The following is a 12884-nucleotide window of genomic DNA, read 5'->3' as shown; positions in this document are numbered from 1 at the left end:
AGGTACTTCACTATTTATTTTGCTATTTTATCTTTTTTATAATTATGTAATTTTGATTAGCTTGTTCCAGTTCTGTAAGTAAGGAACTAAAGTGTGTTTATGGACCACTAACTAACTTGTTAAAAGAGAATTGAAATTTGAAGCTGAACCAAAAGAGACTATATCCACATAAATAATAGAGATAAAATAAGCATTTTCAGAGTTCTTTGGGGGATATTGCTCTCTTGCCTTGATACTGCTATATAGTCTACCTTGAGCATATAAGAATTATGTGCAGTGCTTGTATGCTTCTCTAGGTAGCAAAGTTTTCATCACCTATATTAGCACACACTTTAGTGCTAAGAAGTTTATAATTCAAAGAGGCATCATTATTTAGCAAATCGTTTTCTAACTATAAAGAATGGGAGAACATACCCAGAAGTTTAGGAAAAAGTATTTGGGTTCTATAAGGAATAGTAAAGTAGTTGTGTGCTTTGTAGGATAAATAATCGTTTTTTGTTTGTTTGTTTGTTTTAATGTGAAACAGTTGAGAAAATATTTATTCTATACTCACTCATGGAAGGCTTAATTCCTATATAAAGCAAGATTAAAGTATTGCTAATGTTTTCTTAAGATTCTAAAGATTATCCAATCCTAATTATACCTTTAAAATGTTGCTGCATTCTCAGGTAGTATGGTATGTGGTCTTTTCCCCTTAAATTATGTTGTATAACTTCTTTTTTGGTAAGGTATATATTATTTTAGAGATAAATTTATGTGAATAAAATGTAATTTGCAAACACAGAGCTGCATCTTTTGCTTGAAAGTGAGATTAAATTATATAAATTATGCAATTCATCTTATACATAAAATATTAGTTATTTTGTTATTAGAAAAAGGAAGATAGGTCCAAACAATCTTAATGCTTTCAAACGCTTAAAAGAGGTCTTTAAGTGTGTCTTCAATAGAAGGTTTTCTACTGAAAAGTCAACTAACTATACCCATCCTCAACTCAAAGGGGTTCATGATTTAAAAAAAAAAATGCTGTTTCAAATTTTTCTGAGTCTGGCTTCAGCCTCCTTTTTCTAAGTTTATGACCTGTTACTCTCCCCATGTGATGAAGCCAAAATGACCTCTTGGCTGTCTAATCCAGCATCTCCTGCCCCTTCCTTTTATACAAGCTCTTCTCATACCTAGGGAGAGATCCCAGAGCATTGGAGTCAAGAAACAGGAGAGCTCTGTACCTATCAATGAAAACAAAGTTACTATATGATCATTAAGAAGAGTGATAGTGGTGGACAGGGACAGCAAAGCCTGTTTGTAAGTTACATATAGAAGGTGACACTTGAACTTTGTAATTTAAGGGAATTAGAGATTCTATGAAGTAAAAATGAAATGAGGGGTGTGGGGGATATATAGTGATGGAAAATCATCATGAAAAACAGTAATCCAGTTAGGTTGTATTGTATAATGTGGGAAAGGGCAATAGACTAAGGCAGATCATATAATTTCTCTGGTGATTGTACTAGGTGATCTCTGTGGTCCCTCTTATCTCTTACTCTATGATGCTCATTTCTTGAAGGAATGCTAAGAGAATGTTAGCTTCTTGGGGGATAGATTGTCTTAGTGATGCTTTTACTTTCTTTTATATTTGTTCCTCAGTGTCTGCCTGTTGTCTGGTACAACATATTAAGAACCTAAATGGTTTATAAATGATTGAAATCTATTGCTATAATGTGCCAAGCACCATACTAAGCCCTGAGCATAGGGGTAAAAATGATCCTTGGTCTCAAGGAGTTCATAGTCAAAAAGGAAAAAAGCATGCAAAATGTAACTTTCATTGAGACTTGAAGAAAGCCAAGGAAACGAAGCAGGGCGAATTTGAGGCAGGGAGATAGCCAAAGAAATGTTCAGGTTGCGATGTTGGCATGTCAGTTTTAAGGAAACATAGGAAGTCCAGTGAGTACATGAAAAGAAATAAAAAGCAAAGAGATGACTAAGGTGATAAGGGGCCAGATGATAATGGGGGTAGAACTTGTTTGATCCTGGAGCTATAGGGAGATTCTGAAGTTTACTTAGATGAGCATGATAAAATCAAATCTTTATTTAGGTAGTGTAACACTCATGCCTAAAATTCTTAAGACAGATAATTTACCTTTTGTTTCTGTCATCCTTTGCTCCCAGATCATTTGTAGAAAACTTCCTGGAGAGCTCTAGCCACCAACACGTTCTTCTCAGGGCCAGTTTCCAATGAAAAGTTTGTGGTCAGCATTGAAAATAACATGCCTCTCAGATAACTTTGGAATTTGCCGGACTAATCAAGGATCTAGAAAGTATTGGGTGTTATAATAATCCTTCTGATACGCGAATCTGTTTAAAGTTTACAACAACTTACCTGACAGTAATCAAGTGAGGTAAGAATGCAGATATTATATTTGATGAACTCTCACAATCTAGAGGTAATAGTGCAACATATTGAGAAAACTAGTTCCTGATGTTATAATTTCATTTCAGAGTCAAGCCTGTATAACCGAGCCACTTCTTTTTACTAGGCCTTCAGGTTCTGTTCATCCTCATTAAATGTAGGTATCCCCTCCTAATTTTAACTTTGGCCTTATCCTTTATGTTTAGTAGTCAAATAAATTAGATTTGATCTATAGCTTTCTATTAGTTATTTAAGGAGAAGTGATTTTTAAATGATAGTTTACCATTAAGTTGTTAAGCTGTGTCTGACCCTTCATGATTGCATTTTTATGGGTTTTTCTTGGCACTATAAAAAAAGTGCTTTGCTGTTTTTTTCTTCAGGACCCCCATTTTTACAGTTGAAACTGAGACAAACAGATTGAATGATTTGCCCAGGGTCATAGAGCTAGTGTTTGAGCTGGGCTTGAACTCAGGTCTTCCTGACTCCCAGGTCTAATGCTTGTTCTATCCATTGCCTCACGTTAATTGCCCTAGCTTCCTGACACTGCACTAAAATAATGATTTTGTAAATTGTTCTATTGATCTTCTGTATTGAGTCGTATCTCATATATTTGAACACCTGTTCTCCTTTTTTAGTTTGAGACTGAGCACTTTGCTTTTCCCTCACTCAAGAGTTAAGGTTCAAACTCTGGGAGATGACTATGAACCACTACATAGAATTTCCAATCCCTCTATTTTTGTCCGCTTGCATTTTTGATTTCCTTCACAGGCAAATTATACACTATTTCAAGTCTGATTCTTTTTGTACAGCAAAATAACTGTTTGGACATGTATACATATATTGTCTTTGACTTATACTTTAACATATTTAACATGTATTGGTCAACCTGCCATCTGGGGGAGGGGGTGGGGGTAAGGAGGGGAAAAGTTGGAACAAAAGGTTTTGCAATTGTCAATGCTGAAAAGTTACCCATGCATAATCTTGTAAATTAAAGCTATATAATAAGACAACTTTTTCAAAAAAGAATATTGGGGGGGGGGGGGAAGACTACATTTCTCCAAAAAAGAAAAAAAAAAGAGTTAAGGTTCAGTTCTATATTATGTATATAAGGAAAATGTTCAGTGATTTCAACTGCATCAAATTGCCCACTGCAACATGAATTGTGTCCATGTGACATCAGTAATAAATTACAGGGGTGTTCAACCAGATTTTTCTTGACTAAACAAAGAGACAAGTTGGAAAACTTCTGTTTTAAAGTTCATTTTATGGGACAAAGTACAAAACCTGGGCATAGTTTTAAGACAGTGTGGACATGAAATGGTGTTACAGTTTAACAGAAAGTTAATTTGTGCATCATTAAATATTTGAGTGAATTTTCTATTTAAATAAAAAAAAAACATTTTAACAATCTGGTTTTCCTCCTGTTGTATTTTTCAAAGCTACAGTTAGTTTCTTAAGGGAAAGCCTCTTTGTGAATATTATTTTACAATCTAATTTGAAATCTTTTTCTTCTTTAGAATGTGAAGCATGTTGCAAAAGTACTCAAGAAGTGGCTGAAGGGGAAAAGGACAAGGTGCCACTAGTTACCAAGATAACATCATGGGAAATACAACCACCAAATTCCGCAAAGCGCTTATCAATGGAGATGAAAACTTGGCCTACCAAATATATGAGAGCAACCCTCAGCTAAAAGAATCCCTAGATCCAAATTCGTCTTATGGGGAGCCTTATCAGCACAACACTCCATTGCACTATGCTGCTAGACATGGAATGAACCGGATATTAGGGTGAGTGTTACTGTAACTATACATAGTTATACGCACACGCACACACACATACACACACAATTTTTTTTTTTTTTTTTTTTTTTTGCAAAGCACTTGGGGTTAAGTGACTTGCCCAGGATCAAATAGGTAGTGAATGTTAATTGTTGGAGACCTGATTTAAAGTCAGGTTTTCCTGATCCTGAAGTTGTACTCTCTCCACTGTGCCACCCAGCTTTCCTGTCCATTCCTCACTGCCCATTTTGCTACTGTATTTGAGGCATGCCTTCTGAGAATCATAAATCAGCATTAACTGATAATGTTTTTTTCCTAGAATATTTAAATGATCATGGAGAAGTATTATGGTGGAGTAGATAGATTATTGGGACTTAGAATCAGGAAGGTATAATTTCAAATCCTGCTACATAATCCGTGAGACTTTGGGCAAGTTGATTTATTTCTTTGAGTCTCTGGAAAATCCCCAAGTTGTTGTGATGTAGATAGTTGTAGAACAGTTGGGGGAAGGAGTGAGTTCTTCCACCTAACATTCCTATCAAAGCATTTATATATTAAGGAATCAAAAGTAGTTTATACATTTTCATTAAATATTTAGTAAGAATTTAATTTTCCATAATACAAGTCTTTGAAATGCAGAACATTTTAATTCTACAAAAGTAAGAAACTAAGGATTAGCTATTGGAAAAATAAAAAATATGTATATATTTACTTCAGCTTTACTTTGATACTTTGAAGGATACATTATATCAGTGTGGATACTCAATCCACCAATAATATTACTCTTCTGTGACTTCTTTTTATACTTTTTTGTCTGTGTTTTCTTATTAAATGTTTCTATAGATTTTTTAAATATCGAGGGTATGGGTTTTGAACCTGGGTCCATGAACTTTTAAAAAATTTTTAAATAAATAAACACTTCCTTTGCAATTTTGTGTTTTTAAATGCATATAAAATATTTTGAGAGGCCTCTGGGCTTCATCTCACATGCAGAAGGGGCCATAACATTAAAAGGATTTAATCTCTGATCTACAATGTTGAGTTACTCATGTGGCTCACTTATTGTCTGTTCTCTATGCTGCATGACTCATCTCCTGTGTGGAAGAGGTCATACCTGTGCCTGGTGACCATTGTGACTACTTCCCCTCTACCTTGGAGCTTTTCATTATCCTTTGAGTTACTTTCAGGGTACTCAGAGCAACTTAGAAAGAACTTGCATTTTTCTGATGCTCCATTTTAGTAGCATTATTTTTTCTAGTGATGTTATGTGATTATTAAAGAGTTTGGGATCAGCTAAAGCAGGATTTTTTAAACTTTTTCCACCCGTGATCCCTTTTTGCTTGAGAAATTTTTATGTGACCCTGGGTATATGAGTATACAAATAAAACATTTACTGTTCATCATAATTTTACAACCTTCATATTCAGTTAAAAGAGCTCCTTTTGGAAAGGCTCAAATCACAGTTTTAACAACCTAGGATTTAAAGTACTTCTGAGATTTTCCAAATTGCGACCCAGTCATTGATTATTTCTGGGCCCATCTGAAGCATATGTTCAATTTAAACACATTGATAGACTTCTTTGATGGGCTACTCATTCTTCTTCATGTCATGCTATAACGTGACATCTTTTTTTTTTTTTTTTTTTTACTTTTAGTATGTAAAGCACATTGCACAAGTATCCCAAATCAGTAAATACATTAGAATTTTTACCTTGTAACTTAGTTATGTAACCCACAATTTTAGAAAATCACTTGTGAAATCCTGTGACTTCTATTATGCTTTCAGAGTGCCTGCTTTATAGTAATGTAAAGTATTATTAAAAATATTTTGGAGATGAGAAAGCCAGCTTGAGTTTATAGTTGTGGACCTCTTGAGTTACCCCTTCTCTAATACAGTACTTGATGGTTATGTTTTCCCTCTCATTATCTTCCCTTTGGAATTGTTAGAACATTAGGTCCTCTTGGGCAGGACTTTTCTTTGTACCTGATATGTAGCATAGTGCCTAGTACTTAGTATTTAGTAATGCTTAATAAATGTTTGTTTAATCACTTTGAAAATTGATATTTCGGTATTTTTAAAGCTGTATTATATCCATTGTTGATTTTTTTTTTGTACATAAGTCTGTACATTCTTTTGGACTTTATCCTAAGTATTATTATTACTCTTTGACATAGTTTATCTGGTATATAAGTGGGAAATTACAGATGTTATATTATTACTAATGAGAGTAAGTTACTGTAAAAAAGCAACAACAGTGCCTTAATACTAGACAAAGTGATTTAAATGTCCTGTGAGTGATATGAAAACATTCTTTTTATGAAATCTCCATTTTCTTGGAGACCCATCCCCAAAACCTTTTCATTATCTTTTATGGTGATAACCCTTTCACTCTTTATATCCATTTGAGTTCATTCAGTTTCCTTTCAAAATTGTTTTTAGATGCATCTTCCCATTACCATCAGTATAGCTTTGTTCTTATCTATTCAACAAGACTGGATTACTTCAGTAGCTTCCTAAATAGCTGCTCAATTTTCAGTCTCTTCTTTCTATACATAATACATGCCAGACTAATCTTTCTAAAACAGCTTTTATCAGTCACCTTCATGATGAAGTATTTATTGCCTATAACACTAAATCTCTTCATGATCTGGCCCAGTTTATATTTTCAAGCTTTATGGGTTTTCACTTATCAGCTCTCAATTCCAATCTAGTATTTCTTCTCAGTCTTCCACAGAAGCATGGTAGTGCCATCCTCCCTTCCTTTTCTAATCCTAATGTTACTACTGTATTCTAAAAGGTTTTCTTTCCTTTTTGACTGCTTATTTTTGAGAACCCATTTTAATTCCACCACTTCTGTGACATTTCTTCCAACTACTTTCATTTATGTATAAAAATACATACACACACACACACAACATATATATAAGTATATAGGTAGATATACATACATACATTAAAAAAAACAAAACTAAAATAGTATTTTATTTTTTCCCACATTGTAAATTCTTATAATTCAAGAGTAGTGTCTTCTATTCCAATTGTAATTCTCAGCATACAGCAATCAAAATTTTACTAATTTAGTAGTGATTATATTATTTTCCTTAAAAATGAAACTTTCTGAGCATAGGTACTATTTCTTTTTGTATTTTCTCTCCAGCACCTATTAGTCATTAATAATTTAATAAGCTCTCACTATATTACAAACTTGGGATACAAAGAAAGACAGAGTTGCTCACCTTAAGCTCACATTCTAATGGGGAGGAAAATATAGGAATAGCTAGGTACACTGAAGACCTATGGAGAGTAAGGTAGAAGGTAATACAAGAACAGGGGTAGAAGTGGGACTTCAGCAGACTTAGCCTGGGAAGGAAGAAACAGAGGGGAGGCTATGGAAGCAGGAGATAGAATGTCTTGTGTAGGGGAGTCTCTGTAGGCCAAGATAGCTGGATCATAAAGTATATGTAAGAAGATCTGTAAGGCAGGAAGGGGTCAGCTTTTAAAGAATTTCAGAAGTCAAATAGCATTTTACATGTAATTCTAGAGAAAGATAGCAAGCCATAGGAGCAGTCATCATCACCAGAGCTACACTTGAGAAAAATCTCCTTGACAACTGAGTGGCCAGTGCATTGGAGTGGTAGAGATCTGAAGTGGGGAGGCTAGTTAAGGAGACAGCGCTTTCATTTTTGCAAGGTACCCTACTACATGCATTGATGTTATGTGTTTTGATACAAGGATGGTGACTTGTTGAGTGGAGAAGAGGAGACACATTTAAGAATTGTGAAGAAAGATGATTTGCTACTGGTTGGACATGTAGGATAATACATGGGTTTCAAGCCTATATGTTAAACTGCTTGGGTGGGAGAATAGTAGTACCCTTGGCAGTAATAGAAAAGCTTGGAAGAATAGATGTTTTGAGAGGAAAGATAGTGAGTTTGCTTTGTACCTATTGGATTTGAGATGCTCAAGGCAAATTCAATTTGAACTATCTAACAGCTAATGATGGAGGCCTTGAATTCACAAGAATTTTTAGGGCTTGAATTAGAGATTGTTGAATCATCTGTATAAGCATTGGGCAAGAAGAGTTGATTGTGGATCACTAAGTGACATAATTTAGAGGGAAAAGAGAAGAGAGCCTAAGAGTTGTAGGAGAGAAATCTGTGGAGAGGCATGGGATCAAATTGTTTTAGGTCCTTCCCTAAAGATTGTTGGCCAGTGATTTTATGCCCTGTTAGACCCAAGGAAACCTATCTCACAACAAGCAGAAGAGTAGGAAACTGTTTAGGAGGTGGAAATGACTTTGGGTCCTAAAATGGAAAAAGTCTTAACAGATGGCTTGGTGCTGGCAATGGTTCTTGGGCTCCAGAGGAAACTGAAGGGCCTGTCCTGGCATTGGCACACAGAAGTTGTCTTAAGTTTCACTTATTTTCATTGTTAAGTGAAACTGTAAATATATCTGTCCTCCTCCCTGTCATTCTCGAAGTCCTCCCATCCCCCATACAAAAACAAAAACACCCTGATTTCACAAGTAATGATGGCTAATTTATGGATTCTCACTTATCAACACTTGATTTCCAGAATTTTAGGGTTGCAAGACTTGAGCACATTGCTTTGATTATAACCAGATAGCTAATTTGCTTCATAGGTTTCTTCTTTACCCTTAACAACTCTGACTTTCTTAGAGTTATTTACCTTCTTAGTAGTCTTGTTACTTTTGTGGATTTAGACTTAATACACAATGAATTATAAATCCAGTCATTTTAATTTAATAATTGTATTGGAACAAATAATTAACTCTGGTTACTAACTTTAAGATGTTGTGTTTGGTACTGCATAACATCATGATTGAGGATTTTTTTTTTTTTACCATGTATGCAGCATGCTTTTATTGAATACAATTTGGAAACTTCTTCAGAATTTTATCCCATGTTTGATTTTTTTTTTTCCTTTCCCATATGAGAATTTTAATAGTTACTTTTCCTTTGTCTTGCATTCATTGTATTTAACCTGGCCAGATTTCTGAACTAATTGGTAGTCGTCCTAATTTTACCATTCTTTTGCATGTGACTCATCATCCTAGTGCTTCTGATGTCTGTGTATGGTGTCAGTATGAATTGGTGCTGTTTGATATAAGTTTGACTACTGAAATCTGAGTAGTGTGGAGGACAAGACTAGACTTGACTGTTCATGATTTGTAATCTGCTAAGTCAGACAAAGAAAGCAATTAGATCTCTTTTTCTCATAACTGGTAGTGTGGCAACAACAATGGTTCCATCTCTTTAGACATAACAATTGCTTCTGCTAGAAAGCAAATCCTCCCTGCAGCAAGATTGATTAGTAGTAGAATTAAATGTCTGTTATTAATACCCTTCCTCCACTCCCCCACAAATAATATTTTATGAATATTTTCTTTCAGTGAAGATGGAGTTGAAATAAATAAGTAAATAAGCTGATGGCTTACCAGCTCATAGTTATAGACTTGTTTGAAAAGGCCTTAAAAATCACCTGGTACCACTTTGTTTTTACAGATGAAGACGTTCAACAAACTGAAACAAGTAGAAAAGACTTTAAAATCATTCTCCTTGAAGAATGATAGAAGGCCATCAGAAACTTACTGCAGGCTGTGGCAAAAATTCTTCAGATAATACAATCAATAGAGTTAGAGAAGAATGAATATTTAGAAATAGTCTCCTATGTTTCCTGTTTCCCTGATCTTTCTTATATTTAACAAGTTTCTGAATTATAGGAAAAACCTTTCTATTTTGAAATAGTAAATATAAAAATAAGTGCTCACAAAGTTGAGAACTATGACATTTTTAGGTATTAGGCAAACTGGGCAGTTATATTGGTTCCCCCCACCACCAATCTCTTTCCTCTTCCCCAACCCCAATGTTGGGGAGAGTTGGTTCTAGTGAGCATCTCTGAGCAGAAGTACCCCATGATCATTTGTAATAATAATGATGACTTAGCTTTCTAGCTGTATTCTGTCATCCATACACTCCACCCAAGCTCTTTTATTCCATCTCCATTTTTTACACTTAGATTCAATGCTCTAACTTTAACAACTTCTAGAACCAATTTCAACCCCAGACCTAGAATGCTCTCTCTTCAGTTTCAACTGCTGCTTTCTTTTAAATATCAACTAAAATCCTACCTTCTGCAGGAAGCCTTCGTCAACCCTTCTTAACTCTAGTGCTTTCCTTCTGTTAATGATTTTGGATTTGTCCTTTCTTTATGTGTACACATATACATACATGTGTGTATGTACATAGCTTGGTTATATGTATTTATTTGTATATTGTCTTCTTCTTTTAGTTGTAAGCTCCCTTCAGGGCAAGGATTGTCTTTTGCTTCTTTTTGTAAGCCCATGCTTTTTTGTGAGCTGATGTGCTGCATAATTTTGGCAAAGGTGTTGTATTAAAAATTTTTGTAAAATCTTATCTAATTTTCTCTTACTAATCTAGCAATTATGTTTGGGGTTTTTTTTTAGAATTTTGAGTGTTTTTACTTTTCATATTTTGAAGAATAGAAATATTTTCTAAAGAATCCATTTTGTAATGTTTTAGATTTTTAACATTATAATCAAAAAGTCTACATAGGAGACATTTGGCATCAACAGCTACAGTGAGGGTATTTTCCACAACAACAAAGACCTCTTGGGAAGTACAGAGTAAAAGAGGACTATGCTCCTGTTCTCCAGCATCCCTAAACTGAAATTCTGTTGAGTTTGGAATATATTATACTGTCCCAGTTTTTATTTGAACAGTAGATAGTCTTAGGGTCCCCATTTTGACCTGGTTTTAAAATTTTCATAGTATATAAAAAAAAAAAAAATTCATAGTATATTAGTGGTAAATACCCCTTAAGCATTAGGAATAGTATTCAGTGTTTCTGTTTTTTCTTAGTATATTAACTCCTTATTACAGTATCATTTATAAAATGTAAATAGTTTATTTTATTAAAACATTTTTGGATTAATGTTATATTTTCTAAATTTTCATTTGTAAAGTCTGTTGGTGGATTTAAAATAAGTAGATCAAATATATACTCTGTAAAAATCTATATTATTAATAATAAAGTGTATTTGTAAGGATTTTGATTCACTTTATAACACTTATGTTGAAATTCTAAATAGCTTTCTATTAAGATATATATCAGCACTACTTAATTCAAGCAGTAAATTTTTATTAAATGTCCATTGTGCACATCAGGCTCCTTGTTAAATACTCAGGCTACAAATAAGATAAAAAGCCAGCCCCTGACCTCCAGGAGTTCACAATCTAATGGAGAAGACAATGTGTAAACAAGCTATAGATAGGATAAATTATAATCACAAAGGGAAGGCACTAGAATTAAGGGGGAATCGGGAAGGACTTCATGTGGAAGGTGAAATTTTAGCCAGGATATGAAGGAAATCAAGAAAATCAGGAGGTAGAGATGAAAGAAAATTCAAGGAATTGGCAAGCAGCCAGTGAAAATGTAAGTGCAAATCTAGCATCCATATTGCTTCCTTCTATTCTTTCAGCTTTGAGGTGGATATCTCAGCCTCACAGAATATAATGTCATTCAAATCAGACTTTCTAAGAGGTTGGAACTTAAGACCTTGAAGAGTCTAATCATATACCTTCTTCCTAAGCACTAATACTTTGTGTGAACTTATTCCTTGATAATACCCCAATTCCCTTATACACCCTTTATTGATGGTCTACAAACTCCTTTCTGTACTGTCCTCCTCTCTTGTTTTTAAGATCACTTTAAGGAAGTGATCAGCATGTCTGATTTATAATCCATTTCCCAAAGCCCTCCTCCCCCAATCGTATCTAGTTAAATATTTATCATCAAATATTTCACCTCAACCCAAGCCTCATATGTCTCACTCATTTCCACTGAGACCTCTAGAATGCCTAGTCTGTAATGAACAAACTTATCTTGCTCCTTCTACCTTTTTTTTTTTTTTGCTGAGGCAATGGGGTTAAAGTGACTTGCCCGGAGTCACACAACTAGTAAGTTCTGAGACCAGATTTGAACTCAGGTCCTACTGACTTCAGGGCTGGTGCTCTATCCACTGCGCCACCTAGCTGCCCTGCTCCTTCTACTTTCTAATATGATACCTGGCCCTCTCCTTATGATCCTGCTTCCTTCCCTACCCTTTCTAATAGAGGTTGCCTTATATCACAATTTCTTTTCATAGTAATAGTGGGAAAGTTGGACTATTCTTTGTTCCTTATTGCCATTTCTAGACTTTTCTTTTATTACAATAACTCATTATCTTCTTTATTTCAAGGTTCACAATATGCAGATTTGTTGCTCATCCAAAACCTGGTATCTGTTATTTATCAACTTCCTCACATACTCTGCTTCTTTCCTTAATGAATTCAGTACCTGATTTACAATCCTTTTCTTGAGCCCAAATTTGGCCTTCATAACTAGGGAGTCCAACATACATACTAAAAATGCCTCAAATACTTTAACTTCTAGTTTCTCAGTCTGTTCAGTTTCCATGACCCACTTTTCTACTTTACTTCCGTTACACATGTCTTTATGTTCATGAATTCTTAAAGAACCATATTTGATCATAATCTTTTATCATTCCATTTTGCCCTATTTCTCTTTTCTTCTTACTCACTCTGACCTCCATTTTCAACATTCTTTTTCAGTTTTTTCCTAAGTTATTACCCATATATTGTCTATACTCTTCTTCTTT

General features: G+C 34.4%; 1 protein-coding gene across 5 annotated transcripts in view; it reads left to right on the top strand.

The window, feature by feature from the left end:
* ANKIB1 (ankyrin repeat and IBR domain containing 1) overlaps positions 1–12884 on the top strand; it is a 140066-nt gene that overhangs the window by 37221 nt on the left and 89961 nt on the right. For 3 of the 5 annotated variants that reach the window (XM_074272252.1, XM_074272249.1, XM_074272251.1), the window contains exon 2: positions 3922–4191. In XM_074272252.1, coding sequence (XP_074128353.1) covers positions 4004–4191 — 188 coding nt within the window. In that variant the 5' untranslated portion in view covers positions 3922–4003. Of the gene's footprint in view, positions 1–2163; positions 2394–3921; positions 4192–12884 lie in introns of those variants that run through there. The other 2 variants (XM_074272250.1, XM_074272253.1) reach the window with 2 other exon arrangements.

The sequence above is a fragment of the Sminthopsis crassicaudata genome, chromosome 5 (assembly GCF_048593235.1).
Source record: "Sminthopsis crassicaudata isolate SCR6 chromosome 5, ASM4859323v1, whole genome shotgun sequence".
NCBI classification, from domain to species: Eukaryota; Metazoa; Chordata; class Mammalia; order Dasyuromorphia; family Dasyuridae; genus Sminthopsis; species Sminthopsis crassicaudata.
Note: the sequence above shows the minus strand (reverse complement) of the source record. Positions and strands in the feature narration are given on the sequence as shown.